Source organism: Mauremys reevesii, linkage group 7, assembly GCF_016161935.1.
Source record: "Mauremys reevesii isolate NIE-2019 linkage group 7, ASM1616193v1, whole genome shotgun sequence".
In the NCBI taxonomy this organism is placed as follows: Eukaryota; Metazoa; Chordata; order Testudines; family Geoemydidae; genus Mauremys; species Mauremys reevesii.
Genome location: NC_052629.1, coordinates 99,616,192 through 99,637,082, shown reverse-complemented (window position 1 = coordinate 99,637,082; position 20,891 = coordinate 99,616,192). Strand labels below are relative to the sequence as shown.

General features: G+C 37.0%; 1 protein-coding gene across 16 annotated transcripts in view; it reads right to left on the bottom strand.

The window, feature by feature from the left end:
- CACNA2D3 (calcium voltage-gated channel auxiliary subunit alpha2delta 3) overlaps positions 1–20,891 on the bottom strand; it is an 839,197-nt gene that overhangs the window by 335,530 nt on the left and 482,776 nt on the right. For all 16 annotated transcript variants that reach the window (XR_005582636.1, XR_005582637.1, XM_039480709.1 and 13 more), the window contains 2 exons: positions 18,797–18,886; positions 8,240–8,353 (listed from right to left, as the gene is read on the bottom strand). Coding sequence is in view for 14 of the 16 variants with exons in the window: in XM_039480709.1 (XP_039336643.1) it covers positions 8,240–8,353; positions 18,797–18,886 (204 nt within the window). In the remaining 2 variants the exon portion in view is untranslated. The remainder of the gene's footprint in view (positions 1–8,239; positions 8,354–18,796; positions 18,887–20,891) is intronic.

Here is a 20,891-nt window from a genome sequence, read left to right as displayed (position 1 = left end):
GCCTGTTGTCAGAGTGCCCACTTTATTTCACTTTTGTCCTTAAGCTTGTTTACAGACAAAATAAATGAACATAGGTTTAATACTTTCATTTAGCCTTGTGAAAAGGTGGGTGAGAGAAGAGCATGCGCCTCCGTTATTTATGAAAGAGCCCCAAAGGTATTCTATGGAACTAAAAGTTTAAAAGTACACAGCTATACATCTCATGCACAGCATTTAACATGCAAAAGCTTTTTGGTCAGCTATATTGCTTACTGCATTTTTTTTTAGTAAAACAAAACACAGCATTATTAAAAGCAGATATTATATATTTATTCACTTGATATCAAGTTTTAAACTGTTAACTTAAGGCCAGAAGCTGGGGCTGGAGGACAGGGGATGGATTGCTTGGTAACTGCCATGTTCTGTTCATTTCCTCTAAAGCATCTGGCACCAGCTACTGTCGGAGGACAGGATACTGGGCTAAATTAACCATTGGTCTGACCCAGTATGGCCATTCTTATGCTCTTATGTTAAAGGAAAAAGCTTTATTTATAGCATTGACAAATCATTTTATTTAATAAAGCATAACGCCTCATATCAGTAACTGCACTATAACTATTGATCCTATAACATGTACTTTTAAGTGCCATGTAATTAAGGAGTAATTATCTGGTTACTTCTGTCTGCTAATGTGGGGTATTATCGGGAAATCTAAAACCCAGAAAGTTTCAGGGTAATTAATCTTTGAGTTGCTTGTTAATCTACAAAGCTGTAGAAATGTTGCTTGCCACATGAAGCAGCTACAAAAGTTGGTACATAAATGCTTATATTTCAAAGTAAAAATAAGGTGATAATTAAATATTTACTTGATTTGTTTTTTCAACAAGTCTGTCCAGACAATACTTCAAGCAGTAATTGCTGATAAGGGTTTCAGCATCATGGACAGTCCTTTGGAACTAGGAGTAAAGATTCCATTACAGTATTTCCTGACTTTTGTATTGTTTAAGTGGTTGCCGACACAGATAAATCCTGTCTTCTAAAGCCAGAGTTGCAATGGTTCACAAGGAAGGAAAGAGTATAGAGAAAATATTTCCCTTCCAAACAAACAGCAAAGCAGAATTTTCACAAAACACTCAAGAACAATAGGAGCAAGATAGACGGCCAACGTGCCAACCCATGTACTACATCTCCAACAGACAGTGGTCTACAGAACAACAGGAGTGCCTAGACCACAAGCTATTACCACGAATGCTACTCTTAGCTACAAGTGTAGGCCAGCAGCAGATCTTCCACACTTCTGAAGAACAGCAAACATGCTTCAGAGTATTTCCATCTTTCTCTCCTTCCACCCACCTCAAACCTGATAGGAAGAATCCTAACCTGGCCAGCAGGATTCCTGTAGGAGAGGACACACTAGGCAGAGTTTTGGTTCCCCCTCGTTGCACCAGCCAGGGTGGGCTATGGTCCTTGAACTTTACCAGAGTAAGTTTTAAGAAATTGAGAACACGTATACAAAAATAAAGAAACAATGGGATTAACACATCTACCATAGTGTGTAATGCTTTAAAACTGTACATTCAATTATAAACATGAAGCCTTTCCTGGGTTAGAGATTAGATTACAGGCCTATGGGAGTGCTGCAGTTCAGTGAATTTAATGCTTCCCTTTCCCTTTCCAGAGACTGAATGTGCCAAAATATCACCAAATGAAGGCTTTGAAACAGAGATGGTCCAGAAAATAAAAATTATTTGATCCTTCTGGCTTCTTGCGAGTGCTGCCCAATACATGTGGAAAATAAGTAACCTGGCAAACAGCGAGCCAAGAAGATGATATCCAAACCTAACACAGGCTCTGATTCAGGAAAGCATTTAAGCATACCATTGATTTCAGTGGGACTTTAAGCATGTGTTTAAATGCTTTCTTGGAGAGGGTGCCAGAGAACACAAATTGAAATGAATACTGGTAAAAAAAAACCCAACACCACTTTTTTTTAGATGTTCAGATACAACGCTCAGATACAATGATGAGGAAGGCTATATAAGTACCTAGATACATGGACAGACAGGAGCGGGGATATGTGGGGAAGTGAGATTAAACATTTAGATAACTTGGCCTTCTACAATGTTTTCCACCCATATGTAGGAACTCACTTGTTACCATCTTGTTAACTTTTATCATTTCAAAATCTCCTCAGTATAATATTAATGAAGCTGGTAGTCCTCTTTGCTCTGAGTTATTAGTATTCAATCGATACCCAGCATGACATTAGAGGGCATGATGCTGCAAGAAGTTCTGACTTTCAGAGGAGGGATGAATTGACCATACATGGTAATTGGAAATGCCATGGCACTTTAACAAGATTAACTAGTTGCTATGTTTCATCTCAAGGAAAGCTGCTTTGAATTCTTGCCGAAAGAAAGGCACTGGGATCATATTACTTATGGACAGAGAACTACTGTCATCAGTGGCTTACTGAGACAAACTTGAAGAATTTTGTTTTTGTTTTCTTGAAAAACAGTTTTCCATACAATGATTTTCTTTTCATACATTTTAAGTTGTACTAGTGTACACAGCTGATCAATTATTGACATAAAATTTCCTACCGTACATTTTAATATAGTAGTGGGAGCAACAACAGATAACAAAAGCATGTGTCTAATTCACTTACTGCTTCAGCTGGCATACAAAAGTTATCCTTGGACCAGCAAGCTGTTGTTTGGGGCGGCCCATGGAAGGGGGCGGCATGTCCGGCTCTTTGGCGGCAATTCGGTGGCGGGTACCTTAGTCCCTCCCTCCCTTTTTATTTGTTTTTTTTTTGTTTTTGACCACTTGGGGTGGCAAAAATGCTGGAGCCGGCCCTGTCTTTGGAACAGGACCATTCAAGGCGCTGCTTACAGCGAGAAGGCATAACAACAAACGCTATCCTTGTTAAGAATAATTTTGGTTGCATGTTGGAAAGCTGTTCTTTTGTATAAATATATTAAATAATTAGTGGAGCTTGATACACTTCGGGTTTTTTTTGTTTGTTTGTTTGGGTTTTTTTGGCTGTGCGCTGTTAAGATCTGTTGTAATGAAGTGGTTGAACCTGAGAACAGTGGAGGTAGTTTGTATGAATATGAGAAAACTACGTAACAATCTAAACTCATTTATAGGGTGAAGTTCCAGGTTTTTAAAGTGTTAAGATTCTATTTAGAACTATTAAAAAGGAAAATAAATAAAGACATTAAAAACTCCAGTGCCAGAGTCATTCAAACAAAACATGGTGTGTTATTTAAATAGCATCTACCAGATATACATATTAAGGATGAGAATGTATTTAAATATGTTTGGGTGGGTTGGGTTTTTTGTTTTAGTTTTTTGGGCATTGTAGATTTTGCACAAAACAAAAAAGGAAAAAAATATTCTCACAAGCAGTAGCAGTCCAAAAGCTCATTTAGAATAGCCTTTCCAAGGTAATAATTCTTCAGATGATGCACAAAACTAGTCTGGCCTCCCCAAATGAATAATATTGATTTCATGCCAGCTGCTCTCATGGATTAGTTGGAAACAGAACATTCAAACGTTCTGAATATTATCCAATAGAATTTCTTTACTTTTACTTAAAGTATTATCAGTAAGAAGCAGATTTTCAACCAATTACTGAATGGAATATTTCTGTGACGATTATTAATACAGTGCTCTTATCAATGATTATACAGATCTAAGAAAAATTACCTTTTGCCTAAGGCAAGGAGATCTATAGTTTGAAAATAAAGGAGTAAAAGTGAAAATGTATATGACAAAAATGGGTTTTCATTCTCATCATTTAAAAAAAAAAAAGATTTTTATTAACACCAAAAAAAATGACAAAGGATCCTACAAATAAGTTTATCAGTTATGTTTATTGATTCTGTCCCTCTCTATGTGTAACAAGATGTAGCAGCTGCCACTTGATATGGCATATTATCATCATTTAACATTATTGGTGTATGGAAAAAAAATCCTTTTTCAATAAGGTAATTAAGGGTAGACACATGCTTAAGGCCCGTTCTGAATTAGAGCCATAAGCATTTTCTTTGGGCCCATCACTTTCTACCACAGTATCTAATTGACAAATAAGACATAAATGCTAGGAAAAATGAGAAGGTGGGGTAGAAAGTAGAACACAAAGAAGGAGAGGGAGAAAAATTACAGCTCAGTCTCAACATACACCTTACAAATATCAAGATGGTTTTAGCAATCTTGTATAGCGGCACAGACAAGGTTTTCATATCAATGACTGAACATACTGGGGCACAATTTTAAGCAACATGTACTAAGCTACATACATGCAAAACCTAAGCAAACACTGCAAACTGGCATTTTTTAGTTTGGAGAGAATTTGACAATTTCAAAATTTCTTCCATGCAGGAACATAGAAAATCAAAACATTTAAAAAATTTCTCACAAAACCAAGTTTTACAAAATTGCAGTTTTGGTCACTCAAAATGTTTTGCTTTGATAAACTGAAATGTTCAAAGCTGATCTCAACTTTTTTATATATTATATTTTATAATAAAAAGTTTGAAAAATTGAATTGAAAAGTCATACTGAAATGGAAAATCAGAATGTTCAGTTTCAAAATGGTTGAAATGGAATGTTTTGACACTGGTTTTTTTTCTCCAATTTTCCCTTTGAAATGAATTTTTGCCAAAGGGGACATTTCTGCACGTTTCACTTTCAACAAACTGGAATATTTTTCCTTCAGAAATTTTGTCGGAAGGTTTCCAACCAGCTCCAGTTAACATACAACACTTTTGAAAATGTATCCCATTTAATATTAAGGGAAAAAATATTGCCCTGGAGCAGTGTGTTCTCTGCTACAGGACTCCTACTCAGGCTGGGCCTCGTGGCAGATTAGGGAGAAGAAAGTTTCCTAAAGCACATTTGTGAAGTGCATCCTGACATGAAGCATCTGTGCTAGTTATCAGTGGCCCAGATATACTCCTTCTTCTGCACACAATGGCTGTTTGGGAATGTAGCGCAAGGGTTTGCAAGGTTAACCAGCTTTCTTGACTGTTATGGAGAGATCCTCCCATACTGCTTATATAGGCGAGAAAGCAGTTCCTGATGCCTTTTCCCATTTCTCAAGAAAAAGTTCAATGGAGAGCAGGATTTAGCCTAACCCTATGATTTAAGAAAACATAGGGCCTCAGCAGAGAACCCACGCTTCTAACAGAGCCCAGAGATCTCCTTTATAGACTAGCATTTGCTAGATATATCTAAAAGCTATCAGAAAACACAAGAAGAAAGACGAGATGCACTGGATAGTATGGTTCATAGTTCTGGGAGGAAAAGCTTTTCCTCACAAGATCTAATAGTGCCATTTTACAAAGTCTATTTCCTCATTATTTCTAAGCATCTGACATGGCTTTTTAAAAATTTAGAGCTATTTTCAGTTTGTATAGTCAATCTATTATATCTAAGATGGAGATGAGAAGATTGGGGGAAAAATGCAACAAATGCTAATTCAGATTCAAAAGATAACTTAGTGCCAACCATTTGCCTCACCTTCTGTATTTGCTCAAGCAGCTAAGTTTTATTAGGGTTGATACTTGCAAAAAAGCAAATTTAATTTAAATGCTCAACTATTCACTGCAAGCAAATTTTAAACTATATATATAATTGTAATATTTGCAAGTGGGGCTATGTTGGTTAGTCTCATAAATCATCAAATCAGGGAAGAGAAACACCACTACATGATTTAATTAACTAGACAATACAGCATGAATTTTGAAGTTCATAGATCAAGTATTCACAACTAACTCGTCACAGGCCATTAATACAGATTGAAAACTGTACACCGACTGATTTGAATAATTCTGAATAAGGAATAAAATTGAGGATTTTGCTTTCTTCTTACAAATACTTTGTAATTTGAAGAGACAACAACTGAAAAATAAATATTTTGTTTAAAATTATTAACTCAGCATAATCATATCCAAGTTATAGTCTGCTACTTTATATCAAAACACTACTACAGCTGGATGAATATTGGGGAAGCTACAAATATTTGTTTACATATTTTAAAGACAAGCATTTCGGTACAAGTTTAAATACAGGCATTTGTATAAGTTTGCTGTCTGGAATGTTTATGGAAACAGAGATTTTTTAGCAAATGTTAGAGAGAATACGTGGAAAGTGAATTTAAAATTCATAAGCAAGATTATTTGCCACAGAAGCCCAATTCTAAAAGTAACACTGAGCCAGGAATAAAACATACCCTACCATAAATCTAATAAAAAACAGCTAACACTTTTAATACTCAAACTTCTGGCAAACAAGTTACTGTACAAATATTGTATTGGTCCCAGAATTATTTGGATAATAATTTCAACTGACAGATACATTCAAGAAAAATCATGATTTCCTTGTGGTTAATTTGTGAACAGAAAAATAGTTGAAAGTCTTGCCATTGAATAAGTTATTCACTATTAATTCTTTTCCATGCTTTAACAATAAAAACAAAGGTCAGATGGAAAAAAAAACCTTGTTCTTATATAACTAGATATAATACATTAAACAATTTGCCTGATCAACATGCACCTCAGAAAATTAGGGAAACACAAAATCAAAGGTCAAGTATGTCTATGTCTGAAGTGGAAATAATTTCTCCTAGCTGTAGCATGAAGGTGTTTCTTGAAGCATGTTGTTAGATATATAAAACATTTCTGTTACATTTCAACTTAGTTGGCAATTGAGATGCGACCCATCCAATTATGAGGAGTACACATGCAAATGTTGACATCCAAGGAGATTTCTTTAACACAGTACATTCCTTTAGTCTAGTCACAGGTAAGGACATTGCCATATGAAGCAGCAAGGTGACTAGGGCCAAAAATTAGTCCCAAGCAATTAACAAATATTATCTTTTTCATTATTTCCACTGAGAAAGGACTAGCTCCTCTTCTCAAGAAGATTACTGCTCTCCCTACAATATGCAAATGAAATCTCATGTCTGCATTCTTGAACAGATGTCATGCCTCTCAAAGGGTACTTGCAAAGGCACAAAAGCCACAAAAGATTAACTTTTTTCTGGGGGGGGGGGTTACAAACGGGGTGAGCAAGGTTTCTGAAAATGGGGAATAGGACTTCAGATGCTTTTAGTCACTAATGGATATTCTCTGAATCAAAAGCTCTTAACCAGTGGGAAATGGCAAAGATGTATGTCATTTTTCCCTACATGAAATGACAGTAATCAGCATAACATTTCCAAGACTATGCATAGAACAGAAACAGTAAGAAAGCCTCATAATCTTCCATTTTCTCTCACTCCCCAATTGTTAATAAATGAGGTTTAGTTCATGTAAAAAGGAAAATTAGTATAGAAAATAAATGAAATTTAATTAGCGAAAGAAACGTGACTAAAAACCACACGTCAAAGCATATTCAGCTATGTTAGGTACTATTCCATACATTGCTGAAACCCCAGGTTTCATTTCATATTAATCAACAGTACTCAGAGCTAATATGTGACTGTGCTCACACAACATATGGTACATAACACAACAGCGAAATTGACATACTAAAACCTCCTTAAAACATGGTTGTTCTATCGGACAGCAAGGCTCAAAAACGAACGGCAAGAGAAAAGAAAACTACTTAACATTGAAATGCAATGTATACAAGAGTCTTTTTCAACTAGGAACTGCAAGAGGGCCCAGTACCAAGAGCATATTATTTGACAGGCTAGTTATGTTTGTTTGGCCAAATTTCCTCATCACGGTGTATAGAGCAAAATAGATATTTTAACTAGATCTACTGTCAATTGCTAACTCTGTCCCCAACTCTGCCATACACAAAAATATAATTAAGTGACATGTCTCCTATTCTACCCATATAGTTTGTCACTTGCCTAATATGAGCCACAACACACAATACAATCGTCTCTGGCTTCTAAAAGCAGCATGCCATCACTGCATTCTTTATAAACATTTCAGGAGAAAATGACGATACCATTTCCATTTTTAATTATTTTTCTTTGAGGAAACATTATATAATCCTAAAAACATACCCTAGAGGTAATGATTTTCTTACTATATTGTTATCCTGAAAAGGTCATTAATACAGTGAAAGGCCACCTCCATCCCTAGACAATATCATATAAGTATCTTCTAGAGAAACATCCCATCTATCTAAGTAAATTATTACAAAGACGTTCAGGAAACTTCATTAGACATACATTTATCATGGATAAAGAACATTCAGGTTTTCCATCAAACAGTGTCTGTACTGTACTTACCTTCCTGTCTGGCCAATTATACTTTGCAAATATTGTATCATACGTGTCGACAGCACCATCAGTGATCAGCATTATGGCTTGACTGCAAATACTCCCTTGTCCTGTGTGATTGAACTGTGAAAGGAAACAATCATTTAAGTAACAGATTTAAGTGAGTAGATCCTATAGAGAAGCTCTACTGCGCCCAGTGAAGTAAGTTAAAGAAACCTTCACATAATTTTTGTAATCTTTTATTATATATGTATTCATCTATTGTACTACACTTTGGTGTTTGTATAATAAAAGAGGTATCATTTATTATTGTGTATCCAGACTGGTATAAACAGTCTGATCAATTAGAAGATACACATTTATAAATACAGCATCCCTAGCATTTTCCCTATCTCCACAAAAAACAACCCACTAAATGAAAAGCCCATATGTAACCAAATCCTCCCATTGAGAACTGTGGAATATTGGAGGGATGGTTTTTTTGTTTGCTTTGTTTTTTAGCCTTGCAATCATTTTATGACATATCTTATCTATAAGATATACCTTTTATCTCTCTCTCTCTCTATAGATATATATATATATCACAGTAGACATAAGCAACTCAAGGGAAGATTGGGTTCCTTAAGGAATCTTTCCCATAAAGTTTTTATTTGGGGAAAATGTTAGTATTTATATATGCATATCTTCAAATTTATCAGGCTGTCATTCAACTCCTAGTGAATACCTCATAACAACTGTTTCCTCTTCTATTACACAAATACCAAAGAAAAATATCATAGTATCTAAGTGCCTCACAAATATTAACCAATGTATCAATTGGTGTGTGTTAAGAAGCAATATCATGCCAATTTTACAGATGAGAAAATGTAGCACAAACTCAGATAAATTAAGTAATTTCCCCAAGGTCACACAGGAAGTCAGTGCCTGAGCCAGGAATAGAATTCATATCTTGAGTCTGAATCCAGTACACACTTAGGGGGGAGTCCACCACCAAGAAAACAGGAGATCAGTGTCAACAAAAAGGTGAAATGGACTCAGTGCAAATCTAGAAGTGATCTGATCCTGAATTTTGCAAAACCAGAAGAGAGAGGCTGGAGGAAATGAATGCTCCAACACTGGAAGGAGAGAAACAACAACAATATGGAGAAAGAAATGACCATGCATAGACTTGACGGACAACCAAAAGCTTTATTCCAAGGAGGAAATGGAATATTCCTTTCCTTTATTCCATTTATGCAAATGGAACTGAAAGCCCAAAAAGGGAAATTAGTGGTGATGAACCACATGCAAATATATTGGTAGATGCAATGATACAGGATATACATCAGCCACAAATGGAAGAAATATAGAGGACAATTATGAGTGAAACAACACCTGAAGAAAGTACTGGAAATATGAATGATTTGTTGATTGAACATATAGAAGACATTGAGCACTGGCCAATGCTACCAAGTATGAAGACCAGCAAAGACTGCAGGATAGAATACAAGCACTGGATGAAGATCTCAAGGAAGCTGTAAGACCAAAACATGTTAATTAGTTAAATGATATAATTTATGCGACAGCAACAGTAGCAGCTCAACAGTTTCACATCAAGGCAGTTGAGGATTTGAACCACTGGAAAACTCCCAATATTCAAGAACCTGCATGAAAACAAAGGTTAAACCAAAAGATTAAGCTTTTACATCAGGATATCAGCCTACTGAATGAATTTTAATATATAATTTGACAAGAAAACAGAAGTGAATGGCTCTGGAGACGAAATATGAGCTGAATGAAAGATGTGAGAGTTGTGAAGGAACAATGCAAATAGAAACTGATCACTGAGTCACAGGTGTGGAATATATTCAGCACAAAGCTGTCAGTATCAAGAGAACAGCCTCTTCACAAGATAACCTAAGAGATTCTTTAATCAGATCGACATTAAAAGCAGAATAGAAAAAAACAGAGAGCCAATAAATAATGTGGAAGAATATTAGTGCTCATGGAAGGAAATCTGGTCTGAGGACATACAATCTGCGGTCTGATTTGTTGTATTAAAAAAGTGAGAGAAAAATTTAAAAGCCACACAACAGAGGAATACATAGGAATGTCAATGACAGAAATAGATGAGGTACTGAGAAGAATGAAAAATCATGGTTCTAATTCAGATAGGGTGCATGGAGTCTGCCTGAAATGCCTAACAACTCTCCTTGTGTTTCCTTGAACACTTAATAAATGTTTGATAATGGAGTCCAAGAGGATGACAGGGAGAATCATCCATATATTAAAAAAATAAATAAAATTAAATTAAAAAAAAGGAAGGAGGCCACCATGATCCCAATCACAAGTTTACCAACTATGTGGAAAGTTCTTATGGCAATTCTGGATAGTATTAGCATGAAATGGATGCTGCTTCCTGAACGAAAAGCTGAACAGTTCACACAAAAGGCACAAAGACCACCTCAGGCTGAAGAGGACAAGACATGGACAGGATGTACATCCAACTACATGACGGAGTAATAGATAATCTGGTTGCAGTAACAAGCAATGGCCAAGTGTGCATCCCAGCCCAGAAAGCATAGAAGAAAAGAGAAAGCAAATCGTGAAAGAAAGACTCAAAAGATTTATATAGAAACCAATGAAGGGATAGTGGTGGTGAAGGATCGTACCCCTTAATGATAGAGGATTAACAAACTCATGGCTTGTAGAAGGATATCTCTAAAGAGAATCAGAAAGCCTCACTATGAGAGCACAAGAGCAGTCATCAAGGCTTAATTATGACTGAAACAAAATTGACCAACAGAACTCCTCCCCAAACTGCAGAATGTGTTCCAAAAAGGAAGAGATGGTGGAGCATGTGCTGAGCCCCTGCAGGAGCCTGGCTGGGAGAGAATATCTGAACAGACACAACGAGGTTGATAAGTGTCTGCACTGGAGCCTCTGTGGCAAGTTCTCATTTAAATGAACCATGTGGAATTACAACCACTGATTTGCAAGCACTCGAGAGAATGAAGAGGCTAAAATTTTATGGGAACTGGCAAGTTTCACAGACTGAATGCTGCAGGCAAACAGGCTGGACATAGTTGTTACAGAAAAGAAGACAGACAAGATCATGTTAATTGATATTGAGATAGCAGCAGCAAAAAAAACCCATAAAGGATAGTGAAGTATGAAGAACTCTGCCATAAAGTGGAATGATTATGGAAAATTAGAACATAGACAATCCCAGTGATTATTGGAGCACTTAGCTCCCTAAGGGTGTGACTGAGCAGCTCAAGAACATGCTGGGAGCAGAAGACATCATGGACAGTGACATCCAGAAGACAATGTTAGTAGGCACTGCGAGAATTTTAAGGAAAGTCAAAGGAGAACGAGAGCATTGGAACATCTAAAATGCAGAAATTCTACAGAGGGTTCAAAAGAACTCCTGACTACACAAACCTATGGAGTCGCTTCATGGTTAGGATTTACTGGTGACTCAGGGGGTACATTTTAGACAGTAGCGTTCTCCTTTTTATGCTTAAAGATCACACATGCTGTGAAGGCTATTTGTTTAAAAACACAAACATCCTGATGATCTAATACTGAGGGATAACAACAATAATAAATACATTTGCTGATGTTCAAACACAAGGGAGCACATCTTGAGGGCCAGACACCTCAACAAGGGAACACATATATCATGATAGCAGGCCACGGGTGAGATCTGGGCACACAGTTACTGGAAGGCAGTCATGAGTGTCACTCCCTACTAAAGCTTCATGATGTTATAAATTTAGTATTGTACAGTCACCCAAAACTACGTACGTATTCCCAGCACAGGATAAATAAGCAGTCATTCTTGCCGTCTCCTCTAGCACAGCACAGAGTTAGTATCAAACGCATTACGCAATCTCTGAATGAACTGGTCTCACAGACACTTTAGTCAATATTCCAAAGTGATTTTGAATATAAGAACATAAGAATGGGACTACTGGGTCAGACCAAAGGTCCATCTAGCCCAGTATCCTGTCTTCTGGCAGTGGCCAGTGCCAAGTGCCCCAGAGGGAATGAACAGAACAGGTAATCATCAAGTGAGCCACCCCTGTCGCTCATTCCCAGCTTCTGACAAACAGGCTAGGGACACCATTACTGCCCATCCTGGCTAATAGACATTGATGGACCTAGCCTCCATGAATTTATCTAGTTCTTTTTTGAACCCTGTTATTGTCTTGGCTTTCACAACATCCTCTGGCAAGGAGTTCCACAAGTTGATGGTGCAGTGTGTGAAGAAATACTTCCTTTTGCTTGTTTTAAACCTGCTGCCTATTAATTTCATTTGGTGACCCCTTGTTTTTGTGTTATGAGAAGTAGTAAACAACACTTCCTTATCTACTTTCTCTACACCAGTCATGATTTTATAGACCTCAATCATATCTCCCCTTAGCCATTTCTTTTCCAAACTGAAAAGTCCCAGTCTCATTAATCTCTTCTCATATGGAAGCTGTTCCATACCCCTAACCATTTTTGTTGCCCTGTGCTGAAACTTTTCCAATTCCAATATATATATATATTGAGATGGGGCAACCACATCTGCACACAGTATTCAAGATGTGGGCGTACCATGGATTTATATAGAGGCAACATAATATTTTCTGTCCTATTATCTATCTCTTTCTTAATTATTCCCAGCATTCCATTCGCTTTTTTGACTGCCGCTGCACATTGAGTTGATGTTTTCAGAGAACTATCCACAATGACTCCAAGATCTCTTTCTTGAGTGGTAACAGCTAATTCAGACCCCATCATTTTATATGTATAGTTGGGATTATGCTTTCCAATGTGCATTACTTTGCATTTATCAACATTAAATTTCATCTGCCATTTTGATGCCCAGTCATCCTGTTTTGAGAGATCCTTTTGTAGCTCTTTGCAGTCTGCCTGGGTCTTAACTATCTTTAGTAATTTTGTATCATCAGTAAATTTTGCCACCTCACTGTTTACCCCTTTTTCCAGATCATTTTTGAATATGTTGAATAGTACTGGTCCCAGAAGAGACCCCTGGGAGGACACCACTATTTACTTCTCTCCATTCTGAGAACTGACCATTTATACTTACCCTTTATTTCCTATCTTGTAACCAGTTACCAATTCATGAGAGGACCTTCCCTCTTATCCCGTGGCAGCTTACTTTGCGTAAGAGCCTTTGGTGAAGGACTTGTCAAAGGCTTTCTGAAAATCTAAGTACACTATTTCCACTGGATCCCCTTGGTCCACATGCTTGTTGACCCACTCAAACAATTCTAGTAGATTGGTGATGCATAATTTCCCCTTTACTAAAACCATGTTGACTCTTCCTCAACAAATTATGCTCATCTATATGTCTGCCAATATTGCTTTTTATTATAGTTTCAACCAGTACTGAAGTCAGGCTTATGGGCCTATAATCAGGGGCAGCGCGCTTGGGGCGGCAAGCCGCGGGGGGTGCTCTGCTGGCTGCCCTCAGCAGCTTGCCTGCGGAGGGTCCGCTGGTCCCGCGGCTTTGGTGGAGGGTCCGCTGGTCCTGCAGCTTCTGCTGAAGCCGCGGGACCAGCGGACCCTCCACAGGCAAACCGCCGGAGGCAGCCTGCCGTGCTTGGGGCAGCAAAATCCCTAGAGCCGCCCCTGCCTATAATTACCGGGATCAACTCTGGAGCCCTTTTTAAAAAATGGCGTCACATTAGCTATCCTCCAGAGATCTGGTACAGAAGCTGATTTAAATGATAGGTTACAGACTATAGTTAGTAGTTCTGCAATTTCACATTTGAGTTCCTTCAGAACTCATAGGTGAATACCATATGGTCCTGATGACTTATTGCTGTTTAATTTATCAATTTTTTCCAACACAGATATAAACACAGATATAATTCTTTTTTTTAAATTGCATTTTCCCCAAATGAATCTCTAAATGAATCTCTTTTGCCTACACTCAAATAAAGGATACATTGGGTCTCCAGCAGGAAGCTTCTGAAGGCTTTGTCTAATCTTGAGGTTAGCCTACTTGTGTCTTAGCGATGGAATTTCTTTTCCCATCAGATGTTTACAGACGACTTGTTTGTAAGTAGATCTATTGATGAAGTAATAGAGCCGGAGACACTGAGAAAATGGATTGTCCCTGTTTGGAAATCTTTCTATTTACTTCAGCAGGTTTTGGATCGTGACCAAGATCCCTGAGACACTGAAATTAAATCATAGTTCTTCCAAAATTACTGTGGCTCATCTTGTGGTTCAGACCTTCTGTTATTGCAATTTTAAGTCTCTGACTTGTGCTACTTTTCCAACCCCATTCAGTCTATGAGTGAGAAAGGTGGCATTCCTTTCATTATGATGTCCTTAGATCTAATGTTTTCCCATATCCAGAAAGTTACTTTGGCAAAAGGAGGATTCTTCACATGGAGGTGGGCTGTCTTCATACATTTATTTTAAAACATTACTATTCTTTGTGTACATCCACATTATTCTACATGGTACTCTACTGTTTGAATATTTTGAAGAATGTGATTAAATTCAAATGCTTTGATGAGTAATAGCTCCTCATATTTGTCTAGAACTTTATTTTTATTGAATAGCAAGAGTGATTAAAGTGTTTTCCATAATAATAACAATGACAAGGGCCTTATGATGAACTACAATTAACTCAGTGATTCATCAGTTAGCAGTGAAAATTTCAATGCATCCTGACATTTAGAGCATTTGGTTGTGATTAAGTCTTTGAAATGTCACAGAATTTTATTTAATTGGCTATGATTTTTTTTAAAAAAAGGTAATCACTGCAAAGATTGCATTCATCACCAAAAGAGATAATTGCAGTTGTCACATGATATAGTAGGTGCTAACTACTGTACCAAGCACATTGGTATTCTTGCAGCAACTAATGAATACTGCATAAATCAATGGTTGGAAAGAACTTGGGAGTGGATTTAAATGTGCTTTTCAAATACATTAGTATCAACAACTTCAACTTCAAAGACATTAGCATTAACAAACTAAGCAAATACTGAAACTGAAATGCAGGTAATTGCGAGACAAAATGAGCTGAGTTTAATTACTGTAACCTCTGAACCATCCTAAAAACCCAGCCAGAATCTCAATAGCTGATTTGTGTGATAAATAGCTTTTGTATGAGTGAGACACCCCCAACTAACCTGTAATGTACAAGAACAGATTTCTATCGCTTAAAGATCACATACTGTAGATGAAGTGGAAAATAGTTTAAAGTCCCCTTCTAAGGGAGATTAAGTAGCATCCTTCTGGACAAAGCTGTTTAAAAGCACACTTGTAAGAGAGTATATGTGTGTATATGTATATAGCAGACATACTTCTATGTACATAGAATCATAGATTAGGGTTGGAAGAAACCTCAGGAGGTCATCTAGTCCAACCTGCTCAAAGCGGGACCAACCCCAACTAAATCATGTTATACATTTGTAAAGTAAAAATATAGAAGCTATTACCTGCATTTTTATATTATAAATGGAGGAAAACAGTACTCTATGCTGGTCAGGTCTGAAAGTACATGTAGTATGTTCCATCATTGCCTTCCCAATGACTCTCACTCACCATGGTTACAGCTCAGTGGGACATGATTTCGCTTAATTCTCTCTGCTATCTATTTACGTAACTAGGTTTTTAAGTAGGCTTTATACTGCACTCAGTGCCGTATTATCTAAGTGCCTTACACATTTGAATACAAACACGTAGGAGCTCAGGTTTTCTTGATCACTGGCATCAATATTTTTTCCGATGTGTATGGATTTGGAGGGCTAATCTAGGATGTGTTTTTGCATAGGATAGCTGATATTTACTGTGGCACATCAGGTTTCTGATATTATATTCTGTATCCACATTGGGGCTTTTAATAAACTCTACAAACAGGCTAGAGTTGCTCATTACTTCATGTAGCTTCTCCTATAGCCATGTTTGGCATGTTCTATCAGAGAATTAGTCCCATATTGATTAGATGGACATGCGGGCAGTGGAATATATTTGCTTCAGCTTCCCACCATTGGATATATCTATGTCTGCTAGATTAAAGGGCCCTTTACTGCTCCCTATGAAGTATTTATAAATCACGATCAACTCATCTCTTACAGGCTCTTTCGATAATCTACTGAATTAAACTTCTTAAAATCATTCACTGTAAGGAATATTTTCTGACAAATTTGAAAATATTCTCACAAACTGAATTTTGAATTCATAACCATGAGTATTCACATTTGCTTTCTTAGCAAATGTTGCTCATGTAGGGAAAATGTTACTGACTCACTTATGTAATTAACTCCACTCAGATAGAAGGAAGGTGGGAGTAGACCTCAGACAAAAAGAACTCAGGCTGGGATAGATGGTTCCTTGCGGAAGACTCACTAGGAATAAACTAGCCTCTAGGAAAAGTTTCAGAGTGGGGTTTCATGTAGTATCATTTTGAAATAACCTTATTGTTAAGAAACTAGCCCGGGGCATTAGAACTGTTCCTGGGTAAAAGGATAAGTGGGCTGTGGTACTAGGTCCCAGTGATCCCTCGATGCTGGTATTTCACCTTAGAGCAGCCTTCCCTGCCAATCAGCTCCCTGCCAGCCCCAGGACTTCGGACAATAAAGGTGGCATACAGTCACCTTTCCTTTACCCCCTTCGAGTTCAGTTTATGCTGGTTTTGCTTTGCGTGATTGCATTGGGTACTCACGCCTTGCTTGATAGGCCTTACTGTAGTTTTGTGATAAGGTAATTTACAATTTTTCAAGTGCTCATCCATATGGGCATCTTGATGAAAGAGGTAATTGCTTATAATTAGTTGCAGAAAGAGATAAGCCCATTCCCCTAGGAAAAGCTTTGGCCTGACTGTTGCACTGAAGGAAGTTGCAATCCCATGCGTTGGCCTGGCACTTACACTATGAGGTAATCATGATCACAGGGTTCCCCATACACAAGCCTTAAATCTATGTTTATTTCAATAAAAGTTGCAACCAATGGCTTTAAACCTAAAATAGCTGTCAAGGTTATAATTGGTGCAATTAAAAATAAAAATTCGGCAGACACCCATTCCTCTTTCATTCTCACTCATTTCCCCTCTGCCTTTCTTTTTATTTGTTTGTTCTTTCTACAAGAAATTCTCAGAGAAGCACACAGTCAGTTGAATCAAAATAAGGCTAGAGTTGTTCTCTGTTGGAAAATAAAGCATGATAATGTATTTCAGATTTGCCAGGAATTACTAAGAAAGGATCTTTGTGAACTATATTACATGAAAGCACAATGCAATAATCACTCATTCTGATATTTACCTTGTGGGGGAAAACATCTTGGGCAAAGATAATGGGCCTGATTTTAATTAAAATATTCCTTTCTATTCTGTAAGAGAGATTCTTTCAAAGAACGCAACATGATTTTTTATGGCAGCGGTGGTAAAGGAAAACTAATTGAGCTGTACTGGATTGTCTCCATTATGATGTTCAGACTGAAATGACTGTGTTCCTGTACATAGACATTATTCACAGGAATGTTATCAGAAATCAAAAGCTGACCTCATGTTTTGGCCAATAAATAATAGAAATATTATTATACCTCTGAACTGTTTCCAAATGGTCTATGTCTAGACAGAAATCAAGAGAATTTTGCATTTCTCTCTCTATGAATATGAATATGGGAAGACAGAAAAGTTAAGTTATAAAAACTCTTCAGATAGTTACTTTTGTACAAAGCTGTCTAAAACATATTAATCTTTGTGCTAAAAGTAAAAGCAGTGACAATCATTTGTTCATTTATAACTGTGTATGTTCCTAAAATGTTTGTCAAATACAGAGACTAATACAATGACATTAACTCATTAATGATCTGCAGGATGGCATGGACTGCACTCTCAGCAAGTTTGCAGATGACACTAAACTGGGAGGAGTGGTAGATATGCTGGAGGGTAGGGATAGGATACAGAGGGACCTAGACAAATTAGAGGATTGGGCCAAAAGAAACCTGATGAGGTTCAACAAGGACAAGTGCAGAGTCCTGCACTTAGGACGGAAGAATCCCATTCACTATTACAGACTAGGGACCGAATGGCTAGGCAGCAGTTCTGCAGAAAAGGACCTAGGGGTTACAGTGGACGAGAAGCTGGATGTGAGTCAACAGTGTGCCCTTGTTGCCAAGAAGGCTAACGGCATTTTGGGCTGTATAAGTAGGGGCATTGCCAGCAGATCAAGGGACGTGATCATTCCTCTCTATTCAACATCGGTGAGGCCTCATCTGGAGTACTGTGTCCAGTTTTGGGCCCTACACTACAAGAAGGATGTGGAAAAATTGCAAAGAGTCCAGCGGAGGGGAACAAAAATGATTAGGGGGTTGGAGCACATGACTTATGAGGAGAGGCTGAGGGAACTGGGATTGTTTAGTCTGCAGAAGAGAAGAATGAGGGGGGATTTGATAGCTGCTTTCAACAACCTGAAAGGGGGTTCCAAAGAGGATGGATCTAGACTGTTTTCAGTGGTACCAGATGACAGAATGAAAGTTTATTTTCAGCAATTAACTTAAGGGGGGGGGAGGAGCATCAATGCAAATGCTTAAAGAAAGGTGCAAACTTACATCATTGAGAATGTTGAAAGCTTCATTTAAAGCTATATCCAGCATTCCAATTCCTTTTGCAAAAAGTTTGTTGAGGTGTTCCCTGAAGTGCTGAAACATGAAAAAAAAACAGCTTGTAAAGGCACTATTCTAACAAATTCAATATACATGTTAATATATTTTATAGAGGTCATTGACTGATGATGTATGGATATTTTAATATACCTATATCTATATAACATTAATGATAAAATAAAGATTAAAGTAAATCTGGGATAAAGGGAACAATTTTGTTACTTACCTATTCAGTTATTTTTCTCATACATATCCAAATCATAATCCTGAATCGCTGGACAGCCAGCTGTCAACACTAAGACAGTTCTCAATGATTTATAACACCCAATTCCCAGCCTGTTTAGGCAGAGGGAGCTTCAACATATTCCCAGTATATGTTCCAACAAAAATAATGAAAGCAAGAAAAAAAATCCACATCTAATAGGATCCGTCTATCCTCAATAAGAACAAATATTAGCAATAATTTTAGGAAGGGAGTAAAGTGTATAGTGGATTGGATATATATGAGGAGGCGGATAGACATGTTTTGTTATTTGATATTCTCAGATCTGTTAGTCAAATGCAAACAGGAGTGTTATGACACAAGAGAAATTAGAAGTCCAAGATTAACGCACAAGTTAGAAATTTGTGTTATTAATCTGATTTGTGTAAGTTGATGTCTGGATAGGATTTCAATAAAAAGCTACATTATAAAAGAAGCGGGAAAATTGTCCAGTTCTCAAGCTATTTTCAGTCCACCAAACCTGGCACAGATTGAAATTAGCAAGTAACATAGAGAATAAGAGAGGGAAAAGAGAATTAGGAAGGGATGCTTATGAGTTGAAGGTGGCTTGTGCAGGCTCACAAAGGCCCCATGTTAACAGAGCCAGATTCTGGGCTCCAAGAAGGAGAATTTTAGCTTTCTTTCCATTTCATTTGTTTTAAAAGAAAGTCTCCAGAATTTAAAACATAAAAGTATATAAACCAATCACTTTCTGGGACTGTTAAAATTCTGTCCCCTTTCATGAATATTACATTTGGCAATAGAAGAACACCACAAGTGTATAATAATAAGGTCAGAATATGCTCCAGACATACTGGGCATTAAAAACTGTTGGCAATTTTTGAGAGACTGTAAATTACCAGACATGGAATGATCCGATTTTTATAACCAAACAACTAATTCACTCTAAAAACAATGTTTTCATATCAGGAAATTAAGTCTTCTAGGTTTATACTGGAAAGATTGACATACAAACTGACAAATAGTGTCATAAACCATGCTGCTATAAAAAGAAGTTGTATGTAGTATCACCTAGTACAAGTCACTCTCAAACAATTCTCTATAATGCAATTTTTTTTTGTAAAATAAAAGTATATTATAGTTTATTGGAAGCCAGAATACTTTCTATTTTGTTAAACTCTAGTAAATTAGAGGTAAAAAATTTACATCTCAGCTCCAGGCAATTTTGAGGCATATGTTTTTGCCACCAGAATAGGCTGGTTTTCCAAAACAATTAGTGTAGTTTAATGTTCATAGTGACTTTCTAAATGTGGTTCACACAGCTCAATATTTTGAATAGCCAAAAGGCAAAGCCTTGTTTCTCTAAATAAGCAGTGACAGCATAAAACCCAGTACGGCCTAGATAGTGGAATGGTGCTTTTGCCTCCAGAACCAGATAGTTAATTTAAACTAACACCAATACATATGTGTATAGTAATAATAATGATAATTTTAATGAAATTCTTTCCTACTAGCTACATAGATATAAATTAATAATTTGAACCAAGAAAATCAAGAGTTCGGGAGTGGAGGAAGACTAGAGAAGGAAGCCATGTCTTGGGAAAAACCTTTACAGTACATTTGGTTTTATGGCATTTCTATAATTAGAAAAAGAACTAGATAAAGAACTAGATTAACTAGAGCAAGAACTAAATAAGTGGATATCTGATCCAGAAGGGGAACACCTACATTTCTATATGGCCAAGCAACATTTGTAATTGAACATTTTCATAACACTTCCTATACAAAGCCAAATGAAACAAAGAAATAATTCTGTTT